The 27,016-nt window shown below is 36.6% G+C and overlaps 2 protein-coding genes across 3 annotated transcripts in view; both read left to right on the forward strand.

Moving 5' to 3' along the window:
* Nucleotides 1–1,386: 1,386 nt before the first annotated feature.
* Nucleotides 1,387–18,217, forward strand: gpr156 (G protein-coupled receptor 156). Its single transcript, XM_079617765.1, has 10 exons — nucleotides 1,387–1,523; nucleotides 10,742–10,895; nucleotides 11,608–11,735; nucleotides 11,876–12,011; nucleotides 13,804–13,914; nucleotides 14,005–14,130; nucleotides 14,504–14,599; nucleotides 15,514–15,750; nucleotides 16,212–16,373; nucleotides 16,796–18,217. The coding sequence occupies exons 2-10, from the start codon at nucleotides 10,779–10,781 to the stop codon at nucleotides 18,074–18,076; spliced, it is 2,394 nt and encodes a 797-aa protein (XP_079473891.1). The 5' UTR covers nucleotides 1,387–1,523; nucleotides 10,742–10,778; the 3' UTR covers nucleotides 18,077–18,217.
* A 5,757-nt stretch (nucleotides 18,218–23,974) lies between these two features.
* gsk3ba (glycogen synthase kinase 3 beta-a) overlaps nucleotides 23,975–27,016 on the forward strand; it is a 64,025-nt gene continuing 60,983 nt past the window's right edge. The window contains exon 1 of one of the 2 annotated variants that reach the window (XM_079617789.1): nucleotides 23,975–24,864. In XM_079617789.1, coding sequence (XP_079473915.1) covers nucleotides 24,777–24,864 — 88 coding nt within the window. In that variant the 5' untranslated portion in view covers nucleotides 23,975–24,776. The remainder of the gene's footprint in view (nucleotides 24,865–27,016) is intronic. The other variant, XM_079617790.1, reaches the window with a different exon arrangement.

Genomic DNA, 27,016 nt, shown 5'->3' on the forward strand with positions numbered 1-27,016 from the left:
GCAAAATGTAAATACATATTTTTCAGACAGTCTACACACCTCACCCTTTTGTACTTTTTTTACTTGTATTGTAAATGAGTTTAATGTTTTTAAATATGAGCTAGGCCTACAATTTAAATACGGGGCCTAATTTGACAAAATGCTTACCCCGGGCGGTATCAGAGTAAAGGTTTAAGCTAGTCCCAGACTGAAATGTATGTTTGAGCTGTTTTAACTGTTAAGCAACTTGCACTGGCATCTTAAAATATCTCAGTGTCATTGTTTTGTCTCGAGATGCACAGTCACAGAGTCGTGTTTTTTTCTAACTCACGTTTATAAAAGATACTTAAATGTCCAAATTAAACTAAGGCCTAATCCTGTCTAAATCTAAACTCTGTCTGTGAAACCGGGCCTTGATGTTTCAACCGTTTGACTGACGTCAGTGAATGAATTTGACCGAGCCCGACAGCGACACCTGCTGTTGAAAATAACAACGGACGCTGGTCACGTAAAAGTGCTTTAATTAAATATTTAATAAAAACGATACATAATAGACGATTTGCTATTATTGCAAGACGGCAACAGTGGGTCATGGAATACAATACCAATGCTAAAAACTGTATTATTGTAGCTGACTAAATAAGTCTGTTTGTCGTTCCTTTTGAATAAGCATGACTAGACTCACACAGCAAGAGCCCATGAAATTTTAATAACCCCTTATGGCTCACAGCAAGTTTCTATCCTCTGCGTAATTATTTGCGCGCTTGGAGCGAGATGACATCATCGACTCACCGAACCCCCAAATCAATCTGCTATCTTAACACGCATGCGCGGCACACTAGGCCTACTGCGTAATGGAGCAGCAGCAGGTGTGATAAACACGAGTGTATTTCTTTCCATTGTAGTTTTATGATATTTTTTTTGAGTTGTTTTTATAATGACTCCCATGCCGTACAGAATCCACCCTATCCCACACTCCACCCTGTCCCACGAGACCTCTCAGCTAAGTCAAATAACACATTAGATAAATAATTAATTACTGGGCCTATCTACAGTAGCCTAGTTTCATTTTTTTTTTTTTTTTTGCATTGGACCTAAAGTGGCGAGTGTAATAAAAAAAAATACATTTTCAAACATTTAAATAACTTTTAAACCATTTAAAAAAGGTAACATAATCAATGGTATTATAAGTCTGATTTAAAATGACTTAATCGACCTGCAATCTTTAGGGTACACCAGCCTACCATATCCACTTTTTACAGTCCAAATGATCCTCTCTCTGTCTCGCGCTCTCCCTCCCTTTCTCAGCCACCTCCTCTTTCCCTGTCTGACTCAGTCCTCTGCACTCACTTCAGTGTTTCAGGAGTTTGTGCAGTGTCTGCTGTTCATCATAGATGCACAGACAATTAAAAGTCGAAAACTACAGACTGAGCCTTTGGATCACCTGTGATTACTTTTGCTGTGATGTGATGTCGCTTGTTAAATGGGACGTTTTGTATCGGATCGCTCAGGATCATGTGGGGACAGCAGGACATGGATCACAGGTTTGCTCAATCTATTTTCAAAAGACAATTTCATGTTGCAAATGTTGTGCTACGTAAAACAGCAGCTACCTAAAATCAAATGGAAACAGTAGCCAATTCTTGCATATATATATATATATATATATATATATATATATATATATATATATATATATATACATATACTTCCATGTATATATATAATTTAATAAAAAATAGCAATAATAAATGCTTTACATCGATTAATTGTATTGTTACTTATTAATTTTATTACTTGAAATAATGTTTTTTACAATTCATTTAATAAGTTAGCTATTTATAAGTTCCACGGCCGAGTACATTTAAGTTTGCTTCTAAAACGAAATGCAGTTCATTCCATTGTAATCCATCTTTACTTTCATTTGTCGGATTATTGGCGTCGCTCGGTGGGCGTTGAGTCGGCGGGGGCAAACCAATAATAACTGGCATTCTTACTTGATCAGCTTATTAAATTGCTAAACGGATTAAGACAGAGTGCAGGGGTGTGATTGTTCATAATATGATCCCCAAACACACTAGCTGCGCTTTTCTGTAGTCGTCAATGTCTCATTCACTTCTCTGAAGTCTACTTGCTTTGTGCCAAACCATGAGACAAAAGTCCTAGACCTGCTGTGATGAATAAATAAAGGCTTAGGAAATTTTGTAATCACTCGTTTAAAGAGAACCCTAGTGAACAATAAGTAGCCTACCAAAATGTATTTGAAATACATTTATTTTATGCTATACTACAGACACATTACATACCGGTATGTACGTAATCTAAATACCATCCAATTGTACTTTTGAGTCTGCTAACTTTGAACAACTAATTTTGCACTTTAGGGAAATAGTGTGAGGTCCAACTAAAGATATACTTAAGTATATTTGATTGTGCTAGAATGGAACTATTGCAAGTTTACTTTAGGTACACCTTAAATATATTGCATTTAAAGACTGATATAAACATATTGTCCTCACTAATAATCCAATTAAAACACATTTTAGGCTTAATATTAAGAAATGTGCATTGTGCAATAAAAAAGTGTTCCAAATATAGTTAAATAATAATATTTGGGGGGAAGTAGTAAAGTAAAATCTACTCAATAAAAAAAGTTAAATATATATATATATATATATATATTTATATCAGTATGTCTCAAGTAAGCGATATGGTAATTAATTTCTATTATTATAAGTAAAATAAATGTATTTTAAATACATTTTTCGTATAGGTATTTTTCCACTAGTAGATATTGAATACAGTATTCAGGCGTTCACGAGCGATTTCAAATGAGAATAGAGCAGACACACCCCTAGTGTAACGATGCATGCAGAGAAGCTTAAATAGGCTTTAATAACAAACTGAAACAACTAATAAATGACACACACAGCTGAAACCAATGCACTATTAATGACTAATTAACAAGACAACAGGTGACAGGGATTAACTCAATGAAACACATGGGCAAACTGGGTGTCACAGGTAAACATAACGTGAAAACAGACACAAACGTGACACCTAGAAGTGTGTTTTGATTGAAACAGAGTTCACGTGAACTCCATGTGCTGGTTAAGATGCCCTTAACTGACCAGTCATGGGCTGGTCAACATACAGTAGTAGGACAGGCCTGCTCGGTCTTTACACCATCTCCCCATTCCATATTGAAGAGTGAAAAATGGTCGGAAATGCCTCTCTGCGTCGGCCGTTTCTGCAGGAAACTGTAAACTACAGATCTATATTGGGACAGATGACAATACAACTTTAGGAAGGAACTACAGGAATTTCCACACCACCCTGAAAAGAGATGTGTCATGAATCTAATACTAAAATGCATGCATGTTTAAACTCATCTAACGTTAAAAACAAATGAGTGGATTTAAATGTGTTTAAACACTTTTCTGGCAGGCGTCTTCCCAGGAGGAATTAAAGTTTTGTAAAGTCAGCTGACTTTATAATGCAGTGACTTTCCAAAGTCATCGACACATAAAACAAAGTTTTAGCCCCAAAAGATAAACTCTAAAATGCCTGAAATAATGCTGGCTTTGAGGATCCTAATCGCCTATAGACAGAAACTAAAGTGCCGGAAACTGCACTGTAAAAATGTTTTGTCAGACAGCCTAAAAAAAAAACGTGCTGCATATGGTAACATTTATTTAAGACACAAATATTTATTTAATATAACTTATTATGAGTACATCAATCTGAAAACATTACGTTACAGCAATCATTTTAAGAAAATGCTAAATGTAAACCTGCAGTTTCAGCTTTTATGCCCAAACAAAATCTATGAAATGTATCAAATGAATAAAAAACATTGCGCTGCTGATTAAAATAAAAGTTTTAATAAAACTTAAAATAATTTTTTTTTTTAATGTGTTATACCTCAACAAACAAATAAATGAATATGTATGTTTGTACATCCGATTTATTAATTCATTTAGCAGAAACCAAGAAGCCAGAGATATTTATATTAAAGCACATGTTTATTTGCATGCATTATGACAAGACAATAAGTGTCAAATCAGTCTCGTTGGAGCCATACATTAATTTAGGCTTCTAAATCTTTTTAATAAATGATCATTTAATGTGCACTTTCATTTTTTACTTCTGTACCTCTGAGGAAAAACACAATAATAGTCTAAATGAATCTATTTTCTAAATCATTCAGGATTACATGTCCATATGATGCTTGATTATCATTATTAATGTGTATAACAATATGTCTTATAGCTTGATATAACTTGGCTCCAATGTTTAGTCTGCGTATCTGTTCTTCAGTTTCACAGACATGATAAACTTAGTGTGATAAGTATGACAAGACAAGTATGCCAGATAAAATGTAGAAATGGTGACATCATAGACTGGGGTTGTTGTTTTTTCTTCATATAAATCAGTTCACACTGCAGGTGTACTAAACGGCTGCTGTAGTTTGAGGCTCTGTTTGTGACTCATCTTGATTCATCCGCTCAAGTCTGCAAAGTCACAACTAGCATTTGTAAAAATTCTTTTCTCTTGGACTCAAGAACAAGTCTCAGTCTCACATATCTCCCGAGACTAGCCTAGGCCTGCATCATATGTTAAATTACATATGTAGTTGCTTGACAGAGGCTTTCTTAGTTTAAAATACTGTAACAAACTTAAATTAAAATACCCTTATTTCACTTTTTCGGATATCATCTTTCATGTGTGTAATATAGCCGATTGTGAATGTAAAAGGTCTGCACAGTTTCAAAGATCAAAGTGTAGATAAATGGAGCTATTGTCTCCCAAAAGATAGAAGCAAAGTCGTCAGTAATTAAAAATAAATTCCTGCGCAAACCTACGCTGTAATACATAATGCCAGCCTATATGGTCTTCATTGGCTTTCTGCAAACAATGTCTACTTAGACCCTCAAACACTGTAGTTGTAGTTGAGGCCTAGAAGAGTTTGGTTTGTGTTGTCGACATGTCGAGAAGACGCTATTTTCTGTGATGTTTTCTGTGCTGTGAAAGCAAACCCACTTCCAAAGCACGAGGACTTGGTCTTGAAACGATACAGTAAAACCAACGCCATTGTTACTGTTCGTATCACTGAGTTTGCTGAGGACTCCAGAGCTAAAATTCAGATATTGTAATAGGCGTTTTGTTTCCAACACGCACTGTAAGCAGTAGACCAATCACAACAGACTGGGCCATTTGACCATTCAGAGCAGAGTAGACCAATCACAACAGACTGGGCCATCTGACAAATTAGAGCAGGGTAGACCAATCACAACAGACTGGGCCATCTGACCAATCAGAGCAGAGTAGACCAATCTCAACAGACTGGGCCATCTGACTAATCAGAGCAGAGTAGACCAATCTCAACAGACTGGGCCATCTGACTAATCAGAGCAGAGTAGACCAATCACAACAGACTGGGCCATCTGACCAATTAGAGCAGGGTAGACCAATCTCAACAGACTGGGCCATCTGACTAATCAGAGCAGAGTAGACCAATCACAACAGACTGGGCCATCTGACCAATCAGAGCAGAGTAGACCAATCACAACAGACTGGGCCATTTGACCATTCAGAGCAGAGTAGACCAATCACAACAGACTGGGCCATCTGACCAATTAGAGCAGGGTAGACCAATCTCAACAGACTGGGCCATCTGACCAATTAGAGCAGGGTAGACCAATCTCAACAGACTGGGCCATCTGACTAATCAGAGCAGAGTAGACCAATCTCAACAGACTGGGCCATCTGACTAATCAGAGCAGAGTAGACCAATCTCAACAGACTGGGCCATCTGACTAATCAGAGCAGAGTAGACCAATCACAACAGACTGGGCCATCTGACCAATTAGAGCAGGGTAGACCAATCTCAACAGACTGGGCCATCTGACTAATCAGAGCAGAGTAGACCAATCACAACAGACTGGGCCATCTGACCAATCAGAGCAGAGTAGACCAATCACAACAGACTGGGCCATTTGACCATTCAGAGCAGAGTAGACCAATCACAACAGACTGGGCCATCTGACCAATCAGAGCAGAGTAGACCAATCTCAACAGACTGGGCCATCTGACCAATTAGAGCAGGGTAGACCAATCTCAACAGACTGGGCCATCTGACCAATTAGAGCAGGGTAGACCAATCTCAACAGACTGGGCCATCTGACCAATCAGAGCAGAGTAGACCAATCTCAACAGACTGGGCCATTTGACCATTCAGAGCAGAGTAGACCAATCACAACAGACTGGGCCATCTGACAAATCAGAGCAGAGTAGACCAATCACAACAGACTGGGCCATCTGACCAATTAGAGCAGGGTAGACCAATCTCAACAGACTGGGCCATCTGACAAATCAGAGCAGAGTAGACCAATCACAACAGACTGGGCCATCTGACCAATTAGAGCAGGGTAGACCAATCACAACAGACTGGGCCATCTGACTAATCAGAGCAGGGTAGACCAATCTCAACAGACTGGGCCATCTGACCAATCAGAGCAGAGTAGACCAATCACAACAGACTGGGCCATCTGACCAATCACAGTAGAGTATACCGATCACAACCAACTGGGCCATCTGACCAATCACAGTAGAGTAGACTCAGAAAGGAGGGGTTTAGAGAGACCGGATGCTTTATCGAACCATTTCAGACACTGAGAAAAGAGGTGATGCTGCAATAATGAGAAAATCAATGTGATTTTTGTCCTTGGATGATGCAAACCCATTGAAGGAGACAAAATTAGGAGCCTTTAAAATAACATAGAGGCACTTTAAACTTATTTTGCTTTCCTTTTTTGCTTTTTCTTTTCATAATTTTGTCATTATTCTGTTTAAGTGGTAGTTACATGATGGTTGCGTATCATAGATTTGCCTGTTGGTTGACCTTGGATATTCTTGAACGACTAATTTTGAATTTACCTTTTGGTTTCATACTTGATGTGCACATTTTCTGGTTCCCACTGTGTGACAGTTTGAGCGTTTTAATATGTGGCGGCTGTTTGTTTCCAGAGACGTTTGTTTGTTAGTAACCGTGTGTCTGTGAGGCGCTTGTATAATGTCTGTGCCTCGGGCGCTCGGAGCCGTGAACACTCCAGAATAGTCTCAATCGCATCCACACTATCATACCAGACGCTGGCACTCTCAGAAAGACTCATAGAGCTCGTGCAGATGCAGTAACTTCACTCTAAAGCTTAGTCACACGCATGTGAGGCATCAGACTTCAAACATAGTCACAAATACTGATTCATAAACAAATGAGATACCGTAATATGAAACTGACATCTATGACATAATAAAATATGACATAATGAAAGGTATGGAGATCCACATTTGGATTAATGGGTTGACGCGTGACATGCCCATGAACATTTTTATCTACATCAGTATTTTAAATGAAAGTTTATATGAATAAAAGTCAGTGTATGTCTTACTATAATTATCTGACCATTTCTGTTTTCACCATTTTAAACTGCTTTTTGCCTCTACTAGTTCCTGTACTGTGACCAATTATGTTTTCATATTTATACGACTGTTCAAAAGTCTCATGCTGCATTTATTTGATCAAAAATACAGTAAAAAAAAGCAATATTTTCAAATATTAAAATTTTATTTAAAACATGTTTTTTTTAATATATATATATATATATTTCAAATGTAATTTAATTATGTGATGCAAAGCTGAATTTTCAGCATAATTTACTCCAGATTTCAGTGTCACAGGATCCTTAATAAATCGTTCTGATATGCTTCATATTTTTGAGGAAACAGTGATAAAAAAAAATCTGGATTTTATGATGATAGAAAGTTCAAAAGTACAGCATTTATTTGATTTAAATTTTTTATATTTTACATTATAAATGTCTTTACTGGCACTTTTAATCAATTATATGGAATGCATCCTTGCTGAATAGAATTATTTAAAAAATACAACAAATTTACTGACCCCAAATTGTCTATTTGCCTCAATAGAGGTAAAAGCTGAAAGAATTAGCAAGGATATGTCAACTTCCCAAAAGCATTTCATGTCAATTATCCACATACCTTGCAGAGAACACACCCATATTTAAAACCTTTAAAAGGCAGGCTTGACAAATTTCATCATAATAAATATATTAACAGGTGCGGACAGCATTGAAAATCATTTTGCAATTGCATAATACAGGCTTATTCTTCTTTGCATGCCTCAAACAGACTGGCACATGGGACGTGTTACTAGACATTGAGACTGTGAAGATCACAGCACAGGTAATGTGGTCTGCCCTTTCAGGCTCATACATGTGGTTATTTTGCCGATGTGACGCACAGCGCTGCATTGTGAGTGGTAATCGGTGCATCCATGTGGGATTTACTGTCTTCCTTGCAACTGTGTATTGTGGAGGCAAGCCTGAGCTTTTCCCTCCTTTTTTTCATTAGCGATTGAGGAGCAAGATGATTACAGTTTTTAAACATCAAGGGTATAATTATGTAATGAAGAGGAGAATGAGCCTGTACTTTTTAAGTTCTAATGTTCACAGTCACATGGGAGGCAGCTGTGATTTCGGTCTGTCGCTTTGTTCGGTTCACTGATGTTTTGTGTTCTGTTGGGGTCTGAGAGATACAAAGGCCATTTTATACAACATTCTCAGATACTAAGCAATATTTCAACTTCCTAAGATGCCTTAAAGGTACACTGTGTAGTTTTTAAAGTATTTTATTTGCTAAAATCAATGTCTTTATTCATAAATATGTCCATGGTGTAAAATGACCTCTGCCAATGATCTGACTTATCCTCGTAACGAAGAATTTCTTATCTTTATTTACATTAGATGGCTAAGTCCAAGGAGGCTTCCGCCATTTTGAAAAACTATAATAGCAGAAGTGACTGAAATTATTTAATGACTGAAACCAGCAGAAGCAGAGAAGGAGATCAGTGAAAGGCGCTTGTCACTGTCCCGGCAAATTTGAAAGGCATGCATATTTCATAATGTTGTGTGTCAAGTTGCAGTTTGTTTGAAATAATGAACCTCATCACCCGAAAAAAAACTCGGTGAAGTGCTATAGGAAGACATGTTGTCATTGCTTCTTGGTACATAACGGCTACTGTAGTTGCAACAAACATTTGAAAAAGCGAGGCACTATAGAGAGCACTATTATAATTAGTTTGAATGCAAAAGAAAACCAATCGAACTGAACTACAAGTGTAAACACTGTTGAGAGTGGATCAGACTGAGCAGTACAGCACACTTGTAGCCAATCGGCAGTAGGGGGCGTGTCCACTCATGATGGGGGAGGAGAGAGAGAACAAGAGGGAGATTGAAGAAAGACTGTAGAAAGAGAGATGGCTGAGAGGCATTACAGAAGAGAAAAGGTCATAGAGGAACATCACTGAAAAAAAAAAAAAAAAGGTTATGATCAGCCCAGAGCTTTAGGACCCGCGTTAAAGGGATAGTTCACTCAAAAATGAAAATGATGTCATCATTTACTTATCCTCAACTTGTTCCAAACCTGTATGAGTTTCTTTCTTCTGTTGTTCAAATGTTGGTAACCAGACAGCTGACAGTAGCCATTGACAGGACAATGTGGAAGAGAAGCGGCTACCGTCTTAAAATGTTGTTTCTGCTCAATACGTGAGTAACATTGGTTTTGCTGTGTTGCACAGAACCAAGATATGCTGTTGTTGTAATGTTAGCTATAGTAACAGACAGCTTTGAGTGTCATTGACTGGAGCTGGAGAGGTGCTGGCGACAAACAACAATCAATTATTGCGTATACACTTTTGTACTGTGTGTTAATTTTTTGTTTTTCCTTGTTGTTTGTTTGCTATCTTCACATTTATTTTCACTAAGCATTATTTTTCCTTCGCTTCAGCTATGATAAAGAGACATTCACATTGTGTGTTCATGCATTTTGGTGGCGGAGCAGTGAAGGGAGGTGTGTGTTTGTTTGGGTTGAAAAAATATCAACAGTTTTTCTCAGAAATTCCTTACTGCACTTTTAAACGCCCTCTATAAAATAAATGGATAAAAAAAACCTCTGATATGTGATATGTTTTTGTACTTACTGTAGCATTTTGATTGGATTTGTTTTTACTGTATTTCTCTAAATAATAGCAGAAATATACCAATCTATCTTTCTATTTTCTATGTATAGGGTCACAAGGACAAACAGAAACAATGTCACTATAGTTCAACTGTCCCATTTCTGAAAAATACCTCTGAGCATTTATCAATACTGAGAGAATGTTTAATAGTAAAAGGTCTTAGAGCTAAATTAAAAGAATCTGAAGGGAAACTGTAGGGATTATTATTATTATTATTACAAATAAATCAACTGGATCTCTGGAAACTCAAGTCAGTCTCATCATATGAGGGTTGTTTCTGCTGTGCCTTACATCTTCATCTGAAGAAGCCAATCTAATGACAAAAAAACAAATAAACATTCCTTTAGTAACAGTCATTACTGGTCATAGATCGTTTTGTATCGTTTTTACTGTCTTATAAAAACAAACTGAACTGGGAATAACTTATATTTCAGTGTAACTATATTCTATCTAGACAGAAGAGCTTTTTTTCAAAACTGTGAATGACAGCGCCATCTTGTGTTCAGTCTTCTACAATGTGCCTAAAAACAGATCTGAGGTTTGATAGCAAGTTTGTTTCATACTGTACATGTTACATCCCAACTACAATGCTGTGTACCGTAATCATTGTGTCACTGTATGAAGTACAGCTTTGTATGAAGTTTAATTTCTTCTGTCTTTCAGGATGTGTGCATGAGTTGAGCTAGAGCTCAGGCCAGTAATGGAGGCAGGACTGAACTGCAGCTCTCACTGTGAGTCTGGCGTCTGCTTCATCGACCCAGGAGTGTCCAGTCAGCTGGGCTGGGACGTCCTGCAGAGACTCTGTGCGCTCTCAGCGGTACATACACACACTCACATAAGTGCACCACAACACACTCAGAGACAATTACACTAACATTTACAAACAGACTGAGACCATTAGTGAAAATACTTCTGTTTGATATATTTCTAATTTAAACTTAACACTGTAGAAAGCTTGTGTTCATTATAGTCATACCATTCAAAAGTGTGGTCAGTAGCTCTCAATTTTATTTAGCAAGGAGTCTAGGATACATTAAATTGATCAAAAGGGGCAGTAAAGACATTGTTACAAAAATGTATATTTCAAATAAATGCTGTTCTTTTGAACTTTCCATTAATCAAAAAATCCTGAAAGAAATACTAAAATATTAAACAGCTCATCTGTTTACAACATTATTAATAATAATAAATGTTTCTTAAAGCAGGAAATCGGCATATTAGAATGATTTCTGAAGGACCGTGACACTGAAGACTGGAGTTATGATGCTGAAAATTCAGCTTTGATCACAGGAATAAATTACACAAAATATAAATCAATAGAAATAGAAAAAATATTCAAATAGAAAACAGTTATTTTAAATTGTAATAATATTTAACTATGTTACTGTCTTTGTATTTTTTTTATTTTCTTTGTATTTATTTACTGTATTTTTGATCAAATAAAAGCAGCCTTGGTGAGCAGAAGAGACTTCTTTCCCAAACTTTTAAACTTTTGTATTAAGTATATTTCGCTGTTTGTCTGTGTATAGAGCGGTGTGGGTGTCCAGAGTCAGTCTCTGTCTCCTGCTCTTCGGGCTGTAGTCTGGACGCTGCTCTCTTGTGGGATTCTGCTGGCTCTTTTCTTCCTCGTTTTCACTCTGCGCTTCAAAAATAACAGGTATGAAATGACTGGACCTTTTATTGTACTCGTAGCTCTCAATCTTATACAGTATGACTAATTTATCACTTTACAGGTGGTCTTTTTGTCCACTAACTAAAGCCACCAACATTCATTTTGATTCTGTACCTCTGACACAGGATAGTGAAGATGTCCAGTCCCAATCTGAATGTGTTGACTCTCTGTGGCAGTCTCCTCACATACAGCAGCGGCTTCTTATTCGCCGTGGAGGAGAGAGAACCGCTGTCAGGAGCCGGAGCAAGAGCTATCTTACAGGTACGCACGCACGCACGCACGCACACACACACACACACACACACACACACACACACACACACACACACACACACACACACAAGCAGTCTTATAAATCACACAGCTGGCTTATTATTCTGAATTGCTAAAGGCCTGTTTACATTTAACAACTCCATAAATCTCCTTTAATGCACCAAGCGCGTTTAACAGATTTCTTGTTGACTTTAAGCTAAGGCTTCTCAAACCCTACATCTGTGATTGATTGCATATCCATTGTTTATACTTCAAATGACTGTGGATTTAGTTCTTTGAATGTGTAACGTTATGTGAGTGTGTTGATTGTGTGTTGCTGTTTTGGATAGATTAGCAGTGGTTTAAAAAAAAAAAGATACTCTAGTGTTCAAAACTTGTGGGTCAGTAAGATTTTTTTTAAAGAAATGAACACTTTTCTTCAGCAAAGATGCATAACATTGATCAAAAGTCACAAGAAATGTATAAGATTTCGGTTTCACAGAAATGCGGTTCTTTTGAACTTTCTGTCCACCAAAGAATCCTGAAAGGAATGTATCATGTTTTCCACAAAAAAATTAGGCAGCACATTTGTTTTCAACATAGATCAGATATATTTCTTGATAAGAATGATTTCTGACACTGAAGACTAGAGTAATGATCCTGAAAATTCAGCTTTACCATAACAGGAAGAAATTACATTTTAAAATATATTGAGTGAAAACTTCTCGGGTTACTTGACTGTATCCCTGTTCCCTGAAAACGGGGGAGCGAGATGACCAGCTGTGAATAATGTGTGTAACATGTCAATGAAATTGACATTGAACTTGACAGCCTCAGAAGCTATATTTGTGCCACAGGTCCTCAGGTATCATTTTTGTCTGAAGAGTTATCCTGGGACATCCTCAGTGCGGCAATGTAGCACAGCATGACGTTCCCGCTTTTTCAGGGAACAGGGTTACAGTCAAGTAACCCGAGATGTTCCCTTTCAAAAGCTACACTCAATACTGAATACCCCAAACGCCGCACTGAGGGTGTCGGGACCTTCCACGGTTGTAGTCACCCAATGTGAAATTGTATACTTGGTGGCAGCCGCCCCTCTGTTACAGCCCCTATGATAAACAAATATTTGCCCTGACTTACTCCACTGGCTAGTGTGGTGTACATAGGCCCGCAGAACAGAGTTGACATGGTGAAGTTTCTCGTTGTCAACGGCGGAGGGCAGAAGGCAAATAGACCCTGGATCACAAAACCAGTCACAAGTCGCACAGGTATATTTGTGGCAATAGCCAACAATACATAGTATGGGTCAAAATTATAGATTTTTCTTTTATGCCAAAAATCATTAGGATATTAAGTAAAGATCATGTTCCATGAAGATATTTTGTAAATTTCCTACCGTAAATATATAAAAAGTTTATTTTTGTGAGTGAATGCAGTGCAATTGCGAATATAAATGCATAACTTTAAAGGCGATTTGCTCAATGTTTCGATTTTTTGCATCCTCAGATTCCAGATTTTGAATAGTTGTATCTCGGCCAAATATTGTCCTATCCTAACAAACCATACATCAATGGAAAGCTTATTTATTCAGCTTTCACTTGATGTATACATCTTTAAAAAAAAATGTATTGCCAAATTTGATTTCATGGTTACTTTAACAAACAAACAGTGTCGTGATTTGTATGGTTTTGTACAAACAAATGTGACTAATGTGAAAGAATGTGCCATGTCACTACAACCAGAGCAGAATTAAAAGCGGCCCTCTTGTTAAATGTGCGTATCTTTTCCTGTACCATCTCAGGCGCGGATGTGGACACTGTGTATCGGCAGCTCTCTGGTGTTTGGACCCATTCTTGGGAAAACATGGCGGCTCTACAGAGTGTTCACTCAGCGTGTGCCCGACAAGAGAGTGGTGAGTTATGATACGTCTGTGAATGAATAGGCTATGAATTATTGGTTGGTGTCACTGGCTTCATAATAACAGTGTTCTGTTGTGTTTCAGATTATAAGAGACATCCAGCTGATGGGTTTAGTTGCGCTGCTGGTCCTAGTGGACGTTGTTGTTCTGTCAACGTGGGGTCTGACGGATCCGATCAAGTGCTCTCGGTCTGTCAGTGCGATGGTGAAGGTATGCTTACTCACCCTGATTTTTATGAACAGCTTTTTTAGAGAATTTTCACACAGCTCTTTTCTAAACAATGACCATGTCTGTCATGCTTCACAAAAACTACAACAACAAAAAAAATCACCTTACAAGCACTAGAAGTAGAAGTACTATGTTTTAAGACTTGTGGAAACTAAGTTTTGTGTGAGATAAAGATACAAATTTATTCAGAAACTTGCATTCTTAAAGCAGTGATGATGCCATACTTCATTTTTGAATAGCCACAGCCATTATTCCTATATATAGGGATGTAACAAGCCATACAAAGGAGAACTGATGCAAGCTCCAATGATTTATGGCATGTAAAGTATTTTGTGTTGTTTCTTCTTAATGTCAGGTAATAGAGCTGGACGCATCCTATTCTCTGACCCAGCTAGACTCCTGTTCTTCTCTCTTCTCGGACCTGTGGGTAATCCTGCTCTCCGTGCTTAAGGTACAATTCAGCTTTGCCATCATAGGAATGAGTTACATTACATTACATATATTACCATTTTAAACATTGTTGTAATAAATATTTTAATAATTTCACAATATTACTGTTTTTACTTATCTGTTTCTACTGTTTTACTTAAGTAAAATGTATTTTACTTATAGTATTTTATCAAGTAAATGCAAATACTTCTTTAAATTTTTTTATAAAACCTTACAGACCCCAAACATTCGAACAGAATAGTGTATTTTACATACAGTGTATATGTAATTCTACTGTATATACTGTAGAATGATTGCGATATGCCCTAATTTATGTATTACATGGTTTTGCCATTTTTAAAAAAATAGGTCTGTATAGTTTTTTTATTGTTTTATTTGTGCCTTGAAACTATATTAAAAAAATATATAATAATTAATTTGTATTTATTTAATTTAATATTTATTTTATTTTAATATTTATTTTATTATATATATATATTTTAATGGTTTTAGTTTAAGTTAGACCCCTACAGCCCAAAGTAAACTTCAATTTGGGGTGGAGCATAGTATAACAATTATGTAAATAAATATTAAAACAGTAAGATGCATTGTGGAACCATAAGAATCTAACGACAATAAAAAAAGGCTCAAAAACAACTGGGCTTGTTACAGTAATGAAATGATTTGTCATAATAAACTTCACTTTATTTTCTTTATGCATTAATAGTTTTATTAAGAAATGATATACACTCTGTTTTATCTTTTAGTATTTGGTTATGCGGCTATGCCCATGCTTCCTATAAGATTCACCACAAACAAGCCTAATAGTTTACATTCTCATCATTCATTTGGAACAAAATATTCATTCATTTATTGATAAAAAACATAGTTTATATGATATTCTGCTTCACTCTGAAAACCCTCTCTTTTTTACAGGGCAGCCTCCTCTTGTACGGGACATATCTTGCCGGCCTGACAAGCAATGTCAGCTTACCTCCAGTAAACCAGTCTATGACCATCATGGGTGCTGTCTGCCTGGTGACCATGTCGACCGCTGTGGCCGTGCCCGTCTCTCTCTACCTGTATGCCTGGCCCAATGTGGTCTACAGTGTAGTGTCTGGAGCCATCTTCATCTGTACAATGGCCATAAACTGCCTGCTGTTCGTCCCACAAGTACGTCCTGGTCACTTCACAGCCAATATCTGATGATTTGCAATCAAACTCCGAGTCAGTCTTTGTCCAGACATTTACGTATTTGGATCTGAAAAGGGTTATGTTGAGGTTCAACCAATCAATAACTCTAACACAGGAGGTGAAGGTGACGAGTCAGCATTCAACATCAAATGTGTTACGCAATGTGTCCTGTACTTTTGGAGAGGACACTGCTAATGTCAGCTCTTTATGACGGTGATTGAGCATAGATCGTGTGTGTGTGTGTAAAGGGATAAAAAAGGGAAACATTTGGTTAATGAATCACACAGACCTGATGATGCCTGAACTGAAGTTATTGCACAATAAATAAATCATTTTATAACTGAACATTAGCATGAAACACTCAGTAAATGTATATAATTTAATACCCCTGCTGTACCTGTATCTATCTACTTAATCATTATTATTATTCTTCCCTCCAGCTGACCCAATGGAGACAGTTTGAAGAGGAGACAAATTCACATCCCAGTCAAATGGCCAAATACTTCAGTAGTCCTAGCAAGTCCACAAACTCCATGTACAGCGAGGATGAGATCTATTATCTACTTGGTGAAAATGACTCCATGAAAAGACTCATCAATGAGGTACCGATAGTTATTACATTTACATTGTGTGATAGATAGATAGATAGATAGATAGATAGATAGATAGATAGATAGATAGATAGATAGATAGATAGATAGATAGATAGATAGATAGATAGATAGATAGATAGATAGATAGATAGATAGATAGACGTCCACACAGTGATTCCTGGTTTGGTTAAGTGTGATGATGAATTCATGTGTTGGGTGTGGACAGCAGTGTGTTTTGCGTCACTACGCCACAAGTGAGGTTGGATCCTTTGTTTTATACTTCCTCAAGGCACCGCTTCATGATCTCACATCCTGTAAAATTGGCATCTATCCCATACACCTACTTAGTGACGTGAGCCACTCTAGATAATGACTGTGATTAAGGTAATGAGGTTTAAACCCATTTTCCCATTTTTCCTCCATACTTGCAGAAGAATGCTGTTATTGATAGCCTACAGGAACAAGTGAACAATGCCAAGGACAAGTTGCTCAAACTGATGACTGCTAGCCACCCCGTGGACGAGGGAGAAATGGACTCCTCCAACACTAACCTCAACTCGTCCTCCACCCAAACCACAGTGGTATCTCCAGACTCTCCAACCCTTCTTCTCAGGAAATACTCGGAAGTTGCTCCCACCAGAGCTCTCTCTCCACCTCCCTATGTACCTCCTCCACCGCTTCCCACTCTCACTACCTCAAAGCAAACGTCCCCTGAAGGCTCAGTAGCTGCAAATGTTCCCTCTTCTCCACCACACCTGAGGCTTCCTAAAGTTGAGGTTGTGAGTCTGAATGGAAACACAGAAGATGCAATTCCAGCCGTAAACAATATCAGAAACTCAGGTCTTGGAAGAGATATTTTGGAGAAGCTTTCGGATCAGGAAAAGTTAGCACAGGGTTCCTCTTCTTTGGGTCCTGCTCGGTGTAGTTCACCTCAGGTTGAGTCTCCAGAGCCATCAGCCTCCATGGAGATTCCAGGAACGTCATCAGTGGGACGACTGGGTTTTGTAACCAATGAGCAGCTGGTGGAGATCCTGCAGGACCTGAGTGTGGATGCCATTAGCAGTTCTGTCAGATCGCCCGACCGGGCTCGAAGCCCGACCATCAAGCCAGACGATCTGAGCGTGACTCTTTCTCCTCGATCTCCTCTACAGTTCATTTTCCCCACCATCTCACCCTATCTCATGCGTAAACGCAGACCTCCGTTTTACTCCTCGAGAGGTGGACCTCCCCCTTACTATTTTCCAGGCTCGGTACCTCCAGGGCGCAGTAGGGCATCAGCACTACCAGACCATGAAAAGTTGAGGGATGATGACTCTAAAACAAGTCCAACCAGCAACCCTCAAAGACTTGACTTTTGGCACGAGGGAAAGAGGAGAAGGAGGGACGAGAAAGCAAAGACTCGGCGTGGCTGTGGACAGGACAGTTGGGAATGTTCTTCTCACAAATGTTCCGTTACTCCTTTCACGGGACAGGTTCCCCAGGCTGCCCCCGCTGGGCTGATAGAGGGGGAGCCGTATGACTACTCGGACTCAGACTCCAGCAGCTCAGAGGACTATTACTACCAGCGGCCCTACTGCGGGGCCTGTCATCACCCCTACGACTCCACAGACAGCCTCACCTCAGGGACCTCTGACAGCGAGGACGAGGACTTCTACCGCTCAACACGTCCTGTCGTGAACTTTAAAGTCGACCTTAAACCAACCTTTGTCTGAACGGACTGCACGTCCATTATTTATGTATGGGTCAGTGATGTGATGCTCTTTTTATTTTGTCTGAACCTTATTAAGTTATTTAGATATACACTATAGTTTGGAATATTTGCAATTTTGATGTTTTTGAGGATGTATTTGATAAAAAATACAGTAAAATAGTAATATTGTTAAATATGATTACAATACATTCTCTCTCTCTCTCTCTCTCTCTCTCTCTCTCTCTCTCTCTATATATATATATATATATATATATATATATATATATATATATATATATATATATATATATATAATTTTGTTTATTTTCAGTGATGGCAAAGCTGAGTTTTTAGCAGCTATTTTAGCACAATGAGTAATGATGCTGAAAATGTTGCTTTGCCATCAAACGAATAAATACATTTTTAAATATGTTCAAATAGAAAACAGTTATTGTAAATTGTAATAATATTTCACATTATTGCTGTTTTTACTGTATTTTTTATTCCATAATTATTCCAAACTTTTGACCAGTGTACATTAAAAAAAATGCACTTAATGCAGACTTGAATACACATTTTTTAAATATAATTGACATGTTTTATTTATAACTTAGATGTTTCATAAAAATGTAGATATTTTTGATGGTGCTTCCAGTCAAAAATATCTCTGTTGTTGTATAATAATAAAAAAGTCTAGTAATGGCTGAATTGTAGACAAATGTGATTAAGTCGTTGATTATTAAGTATAATTAAGTGGTATAATTTATTATTATTTCTTAACTAAATCATAAAAACATGAAATGTTTTTAAATGATTGACTTCTTTAAGACTTGGCAATAGTTATACATGGTTGGTTCTGGTTTACAAATGTCGAATGGATAAAATCAATGATTTCCAGGAAATCCAATTTGTTTAACATGTTTAAAAACTGTTCAAAGATGTGTACACATATTTTATTAATTTACTTGATGGTCAAACCACTTTTTAAAGCTTTTAGGCTCATAAAAGCTATATTATGAAATGGGGAACAAATGCACATAATGCACTGTGTCATAAAGTAATGTTCATGCTTACCTATTCTCTGATTAGCATAACTAAATGAAAACGAGCCATTTTTTTGAGAGAGCCAAGAGCCAATTCCTGTGTGTTTAAAAAAGAGATTTGTTTACACTTATTTCTTTAAGAAAGCTATTATATCCATATCCATACTACACCTTTTATGCATTTCACTAATTCAAAAAATGAAAGGTTATGACTGATTTTTACAATCCAATTTACATACATTTGAATTTAGAAACACTGTGCAAAACCTAAAAGACATTATATAAGGAATATGCAAATATTGGCAAAAAAAGGAAAGAATAAAAAAAAAACAATCAGCTGTGAAGTTAGCTTTTAGTTTTGTATTGAATTCGTATGTGATGTTGTGCCTTGATCATTTTAAGTTGCTCTTACAGTTTAATAGGCTATCAATTAAATATTTCCAATTGATACATCTTTTTAATGCGATATTAAAAAGCTTTATTTTGTGCTACATAAAACATTCCATAGTCATTGCTTTGAAGATACATTTTGTGAATACTGGTTTGAATGTAAGTCTGTCTCTTTCAGAATGCTTTACAACATACTTATTTTTGGTGTCTTTTTGGTGTGTTCGTTCTGTTTGATAGAAGATAATATGTTTACCGAGACTGTTAAATATGTGTTTATCTCCTTATTTATAATTTAAACTTTAAGGAGCAGGAAATGTGACTGAAGAACTTGAGCTGCATCTTTTGTTATTTGTCCAAACAGTGTTTTTTTTAAACAAATTATTTTATTGCATTTGTGTAAAAACTTAAGGATGTGTTTATGTGTGTGTGTAACCCTCTTGTAAACACGTTTTCTCTATAAAACTAAATTTATTGAATCACTCTTAGTCATCAATGAACATCTACACACAAATGTTTTTAAGTACAATCAACTTAGATGTTTAAGTCATTTCAACTTAAACTAAACTAAATCAAAGTAGTTGAATTTTTTATAACCTAAAAAAGTGGAAAATTTAAAAAACTTGTTTTGATGAGTTAAAGCAATTAAAAAAACGTCATAACTTATTGATCATATAATTATTTACAGTGTACATGAACATGATCGCATATACTAGACTGAATGGATAAGATGTGTGCTTATCTTTGTGTTTGTGAGTGAATAAATGTGTGCAACTGTATATACATCCGTGCGTGTGTGCAAACATGCATACACAATTGCCCCAGGAAGTATTTGCATTAAGGCAAAAAGGAAATCGCAACTTGCATTACTTGCATCACTTGTTCCATTGCAGATAGGGCTATTTGTGAAACATCATTGTAAAATGTGCTCAAAGCAACAAGATCACATTGCAGAAAAGAGTAGAAAAGAAGACATTGTGAAATATTCTGCATAACACGCAGCTTGTACAGTACACTGGTTACAAATGAAACATGCACCGTAGATCTAAACCACAATAATGTTGATGGCGGGGGAAAGGAGAATCTGTCTACGAAATGTAAATAAGCAATTATGTTCTAGGCTGTGTTATGTAATCCCAGGAATGTGCAAACATTTTTAGCTGAAACATGCCTTTATGTACGCCATCCCTGCATTTGGATATTTATACTTCTCTGCTATGTGGTGTCAAATGAACAGAATGTCTGAAAACTTTACTAATGCATTTAAAAGCAGTCCGAACTTATTCAACAACACCCCCATTACATTGGTTTAACAATTAATGTCAGGTCAAAGAATACACTGGTGAAAAGAAAACTCCAACATGTCAAGTTAAGGCTGGAATACATGACTTTTAAAATCTGAGCAAAGGTCGTGTAGTGTATCAGCTTTTTGTTCATCAAATTGAATGTGCACTATGAAAGTACGAGAAAATGTGCCTTCATATGTGTGATACTTCCAAGACAAATTGATAGTGACACATTTTAACAGTAATGGTTCATCAGTTTGGTCAGTTAATAATCAGGCTTTCAGTGCAGAGTAATCTGCAATCAGATACTTATTATATTACAGTTTAAAATACTCGTAATCAGACCACAGTTCATTTTTTTTTTTTTTTTACAATGATATTACATTCTCACAATGGAAGTAAATTATTCATAATTCATTGACTATTTTTTTATCTTTTAAAATTTCCTTTCTAAAAATGCCTATCGCTTGTATACTGTACATTCAGAAGGTCTTTCAGGTTTGTGGAATCACACACACACACACACACACACACACACACACACACACACACACACACACACACACACACACACACACACACACGATCAGCCATGAGCTGAACATAAAACACATCATTTGATCACTGGATTTGCAGAAATAAATTCACTTTTAACAAGTGTTTTGTCAACATTGCATATCTAATCAACTCGTGACGAACACATGAATTATTATTTAAATTATCACAGTGATTAATTTACTGTACTGTCTTTTGAAGGCTTCTGTCTGTCAAAAACAGTAAATTTATAAATTCATGTCCTTTTATATTTACATGCAATGCAGGGATACCACAACTTTTTTTTGTCAGCTGACATAATATTTACTTGAACATGAGATTTTAACTTAATATGTTAAGTCAATAATACTAATAATACAGTATACTACTAATAATAATGAATGACGTTCACAGTTTTCTGATGTCGGTTAATGGTTAGCTTCATGACATGCAGGTAAACAAAAAAAAATATATATATACATGTTTGTCTTTTTAGTATGCGTTTGTTTATGTAAAATTGTATGATTTAATTACTTATAAGTTTTTATTAAACACTGCAGTTCAATCATGAATTAAACACTGACAAAATGTAAAATGTAATGCTCTTCATGTGGTTGAAAACAAAGATATATTGTCTTTGTCTTTGTTTTTATATAAATATGGTAGATTATCCAATTCAAATCAATGTAGAAAACGAGTTAGGTCAAAAATAATCTGAAAGTCATCAAAAAGTAGTCGGATTATATTACCTTAAACGTGTAATATAATGGATTATGTTACTAACTACAATTTTTGTCATGCAATTTGCAATCAATAACCGACTACAATTTGTAATGTAGCACTGCTGGCTTCTCACTGCTCTACATCTGTCATATTGTCAAACACAGTGTTCCACGTTTAGTGTTCTATCTACATGAAAATTGAACTCCTTGCAAGTAAAAGCCAGACACACTTGCAATTGCAAATGACAGCAGTTTTGTTTTAACTACAGTTAAAAGGTCAGTGATTCTGCTGTCTTTGCACTGTGGCACTACAGCATCCACCTCTCTTTCTGCACTCGACAAGATGCACATTCACTGCCGATGTTTTGCTGACCTGACAATATTGACATAACTTGGATGCAAATCACTTGTTTGCTTTGGAGGATTGTAAAACATTGTTGTAAAAGATATTAGGGTCATTCTCCCTTTGAAGCACATTTTCATGATCCCATCGTATTCCTCAATATATTGGATGAAATGTTAAACTCATTCTTTTTTTAAGATGGAAATTATTGCAATTCATTTTTAAAGTTTTGTAATCACAATTTCACACTTAAGTGAACATAAAGGTACATTTTAACCCTTTGATTGTGGCCAGAGGCATAACTCTTTCATAATGAATCATTTTAAATTATCCATATTAGATCATTGTGTTCTTGTTTTGAAGTGTAAAAAAAAACTCCAAAACATTAAGATCAGTGTTGTTATTGTTAACTTAAACAACTACTCTGAATAGTTGTTGTTAAATCAAATAAAGCTTAAATCAAATAATAAGATGTAAATATTAGATGAACATTTTAAAAACATAAATCAGAAATGTTGCCTTGGAAACGTACTGAAATAAAATAAGTAGTACAATTACTAAAAGTGAAATAAATACATTTAAGCTGAACTATTTAAAAAATCTAATGACAAAAATCACAATATGACTAAAACTTAAACTGAAAATATAATAATAAAATAAACATGTTAATAGTGGGTTATAAATTATATTAAAATAACACTGATGAAAATATATAGCCTACAGTATATGTTTTATTTTCTTTAAGATAAAAAAAATAATAAAAAATCATGCATCATGGACGGTTAATAATCACAGTGAATTTCGTCATTTTGTCCTGTCCTCAGATTGACAGTTTCAGTGTTTCGTCATTGTTTTCCTTTCTTTAATCTTTCAAATAAAAGATGATTTTCAGAGTAAAGACTATTATTTTCATTCATGATAATTTATATATAGGCGGCGTATATCACTTTTCATTGTTTCTTTTGTAATATTTATAAAAAAAAGCTTTGTGATGGTAAAAAAAATCCAGAAACACATTTGATAGCCTAGCTATTAAAATTCCAAATTATCAAAATTACCTGAAGGTTGACAACCTCATATGAAATAATTTTGTCTCTTTAATTCCATCCTGACGCTCTAATTAGCCTACATAATTATTCAAAAATGTGTGGAAAACATGAGTGATTTGTAAATCACACTGTACCAATGGCAAAGCATCAGGACAGAATAGATCACAGGAGCTCAGCTGACTAGCAACAGTGCAGCTTGGTTACTTTTGCGCCTTCGATGCTTCTTCAGGATTGGACTGTTTCCTTTTCTCGGTTACGCTTATTGGATGATTTTACAATCAGTCTTCCCACGCGCCCGCCCACTATCGACTTCCGCGCGTCATCCATGGCTGCAGAACTCTGACAGATTGGCAAATTACGCCATGTGTTCTGAGGACAAAAGCATTCGATTGGCGGAGAAGCTCGCCTTTGCTCCGCCCACCTACAAAGAAAGGCGTTGGATTGGCTGGCTCAGACCTCCCCAGGCCTTCCTGCGCGTTCACAGTTTCCGATTCTTGACGCCGCCATGTGGCGTAACCCCGTCTGTGCTCCCGTTCAACTCCATTACCACCACTGCGCACATAACGTAGTTTACGTTAATCGGTCGGAGTGACAAAGAGAACGAGCACAGACCGACGGAGAAGAAATAAAAAAAGGACATTTCTGAATTACCGTGGGGATTCTGATCACCGTTTCCTTTAGGAACCGCACTTTTTGGCTCGTTTCTTGAAGTACCCGCGTGCATATTGGATTTCTTATTACGTCGTACATGTGCATGGAGTTAAGTGGGTCGGAACGTCCGAGGATATCAGTCTTGAAATTGGGCAATTGGAAAATTCTCATTCGTTTCGTTGGTTAGAGCAAGGAAGCCGCCATGGCTGGTGCTACTGGATCGTTGAGTCTCCACCTCAGTATATGAAAAATACTGCATGGTGATGAAAAACCACTCCAGTTTCTCAGCGATTTGAGGGTATATTAGGTACGGACTATGTTCTTTGTGTAAATCTCTGTTCCAGTCAGAGAAAGAGAGAGAGAGACTGAGACGAGGATCGGTGGGGTTCGAGGGAAACTGGGAAAAGGCCAATTTCATGAGCACCTTCATTCATGAGCGAATTTATCCGAGGTTTCATCACGGAAGATAATAGTAACAGTCAAAGAAAAAACGATCCGGTGGAAAATGTTCTGAAAGCGAGACGGTTGAGAGCTCACTGAAGAAAAACCATAGCGAAGGAACCCCGGACAGTCGAGAGTGGCTTTAGCCCATTTTCCCCTCATTATTTTAGTGGGAGATAAACTGGTTCCAGTGGGTCGAAACGGATTCGTTCAAGACAAACAAGCGTATATTACTCTGAGAGACGCGTGGGATTTTGGATTGGAAAATGTCCGGTCGGCCTAGAACCACCTCCTTCGCCGAGAGCTGCAAGCCCGTGCCGCAGCCCTCGGCTTTCGGCAGCATGAAAGTCAGCAGTAAGTATCATTTTCGGACACCGGGGAATCTGCTTTTAGTGCTTTGGTCGAGGGTTCTCGTGCTGTTGACCGTACCTGCTCGCTTTAATAGCCGAGAATGGCGCATCTGTGCTCAGTCAGGCACACGCGCTGAGATTTAAGTGCCTTCAAGTGTCACCTTTGGGTGAAATATGACGTGCCCCATTTTAAATCTTCCAGCGTGCTTTATTCCACAGCTGAACATATGCCAGGGCCCTGCCATGGGTTACATGGGCATGACTGGCACTGATTCAGTGCAGGTGGGTGGCGAGTGAACTCTTTCTGTGCTTTTTTTTGTAAGGAAGGTCTTGACAGTACAGGAGACTGAATCAGTGCTGAATCAGCCATGAGATGAACACATCAATATGTAATCTGCCTGCCATGGGCTGTAGTCAGCCCTCTAACAATAGCTGGAATACAACTTATTCCTTAAAATTACCTAGCACTTATTTTCTGATAGTAGTACTAGGCTATATATATATATATATATAATAGATATACATTTTGTATCTTGTAACGTTACTTATTTTTAAATGACTATGAGTAATATAATAATGACTAGTTTCTTTTTCAATTGTATCTATTTAATTCGATTTTTTTTACATACTAGTACTTATGCCTTTGTGTTCTTTGTAACCAATTGTAAATTTCCTCATTGAATCTGCGGTTCAATATTAAATATTCACCTCCTACTACTGTATATTCCAGTTGCTGCTGGCACCGAGCTTTATTGCTACGTGTAATACTTGTATTATAAGTCTAACTATCCCAGATGTTGTGATATGTAATGACTAGTCAGAATTGCTTCTTTATATTTTGATTTTAATCTTGCTAATATGTTACTAGTAGCCTTGAAGTACAAGTAAAAAAAAAAAAAAAAACTAATGTATTTAAATTCGTATTATAACTGCTATAAAGATACTAGATTTAAATAGTTACAAGGAACTAAAAATAGGTGCTGCTGCTTAATTGGGGTATAGGCAATAAGATCAGAACCATATATCACGTTATGACTTATTTTATTTCACAGTAACAATATAGTGTGTGCTTGAAATAGTTTTTACTACTGAGGACAAGTAAACAGTCAGTAATCAAATAACAAAGAAACTAATTACGAGCAATAGGACGAATAAAAAAACCATAGAAAAAAATGCATATAAACAAACAATGCTTGATTTTTTTTTTTCAGAGGGGTCTATCAGAATATTAGAGAAACAAAGTAATGAAATGTAAAAAGAAAACTGCATAGTCTTCACTGTTAGATTTCTTTCTAATTAAAGCTGCAAAAGCTATTCAGTCAAGAGCAGTGATTAATGCACGGATCATCCAATATATTGACACATGATTTTCTGTTTTCTGTTTATTATTTAAGACACCGACTGGGTTTACATGAGTTTGTTTATATTTCTTTGACATATTTTTTTGTGTAATTCAGATGCTGTGACAGGGTGCGAGTACTGAATTGAATGATCTTTCGCGGCTTATTGCACGTGAATGTTCATAATGGAAAAAACTGGCAAGGCTTAAAAATCCATACAAATTATACACTTTCATAATGACTTAACACCGCTATATTAGAGACTATAATCGGTACCGATGGACACATTTCTAATTTATCATGTCTATCAATATTTTGCCCACCCCTAATATTTAATATGTAGTTATAGTAAATCTGAAATAGGTGCTACCAACAAATGAAATACTTAATAGTCGGAAGTAAATCGTAGAAAAGTGAACCTCAGATCTTCATAAAATGCAATGGCTACAATTTGGGATAGTGTACCAAAATCAATGTACCAAAAAAAAAAAGAACTAAAGCATATGTACCAGTTATTAACTGAATAAATATTAGCTATAATTGGAATAAGTAGTCGTATCTAATGAATAGTTTCTAATGAAATGGGTAAACGAGTTACTAGTCATTATTAGATTACTTTTTTAGTAATTAAATAAGTACTACTGGTAACAAAAACTAGTTAGTTTAAAAGAGTAAGTGCTGAAATGGCTTGCCGTACACATCTTGTCATATAACCCTTACCTTTTTGAAAATAAAACCCAGAAAGGTGTTGTGGGACCCTCTGATCATGTGGCCAACTTTGTAACAAACTTGATCTCATGTGTCATGTGTGTTAAT

This window comes from Phoxinus phoxinus (assembly GCF_949152265.1).
Source record: "Phoxinus phoxinus genome assembly, chromosome: 7".
NCBI classification, from domain to species: Eukaryota; Metazoa; Chordata; class Actinopteri; order Cypriniformes; family Leuciscidae; genus Phoxinus; species Phoxinus phoxinus.

What these genes read in the sequence shown, in the direction of transcription:
- gpr156 (XM_079617765.1), top strand. Translation starts at nt 10,779, where the DNA reads ATGGAGGCAGGACTGAACTGCAGCTCTCACTGTGAGTCTGGCGTCTGC. An exon ending in GACTCTGTGCGCTCTCAGCG is followed by an intron (nt 10,896 to 11,607) that starts GTACATACACAC and finishes GTCTGTGTATAG; the next exon opens with AGCGGTGTGGGTGTCCAGAG. An exon ending in CTGCGCTTCAAAAATAACAG is followed by an intron (nt 11,736 to 11,875) that starts GTATGAAATGAC and finishes CCTCTGACACAG; the next exon opens with GATAGTGAAGATGTCCAGTC.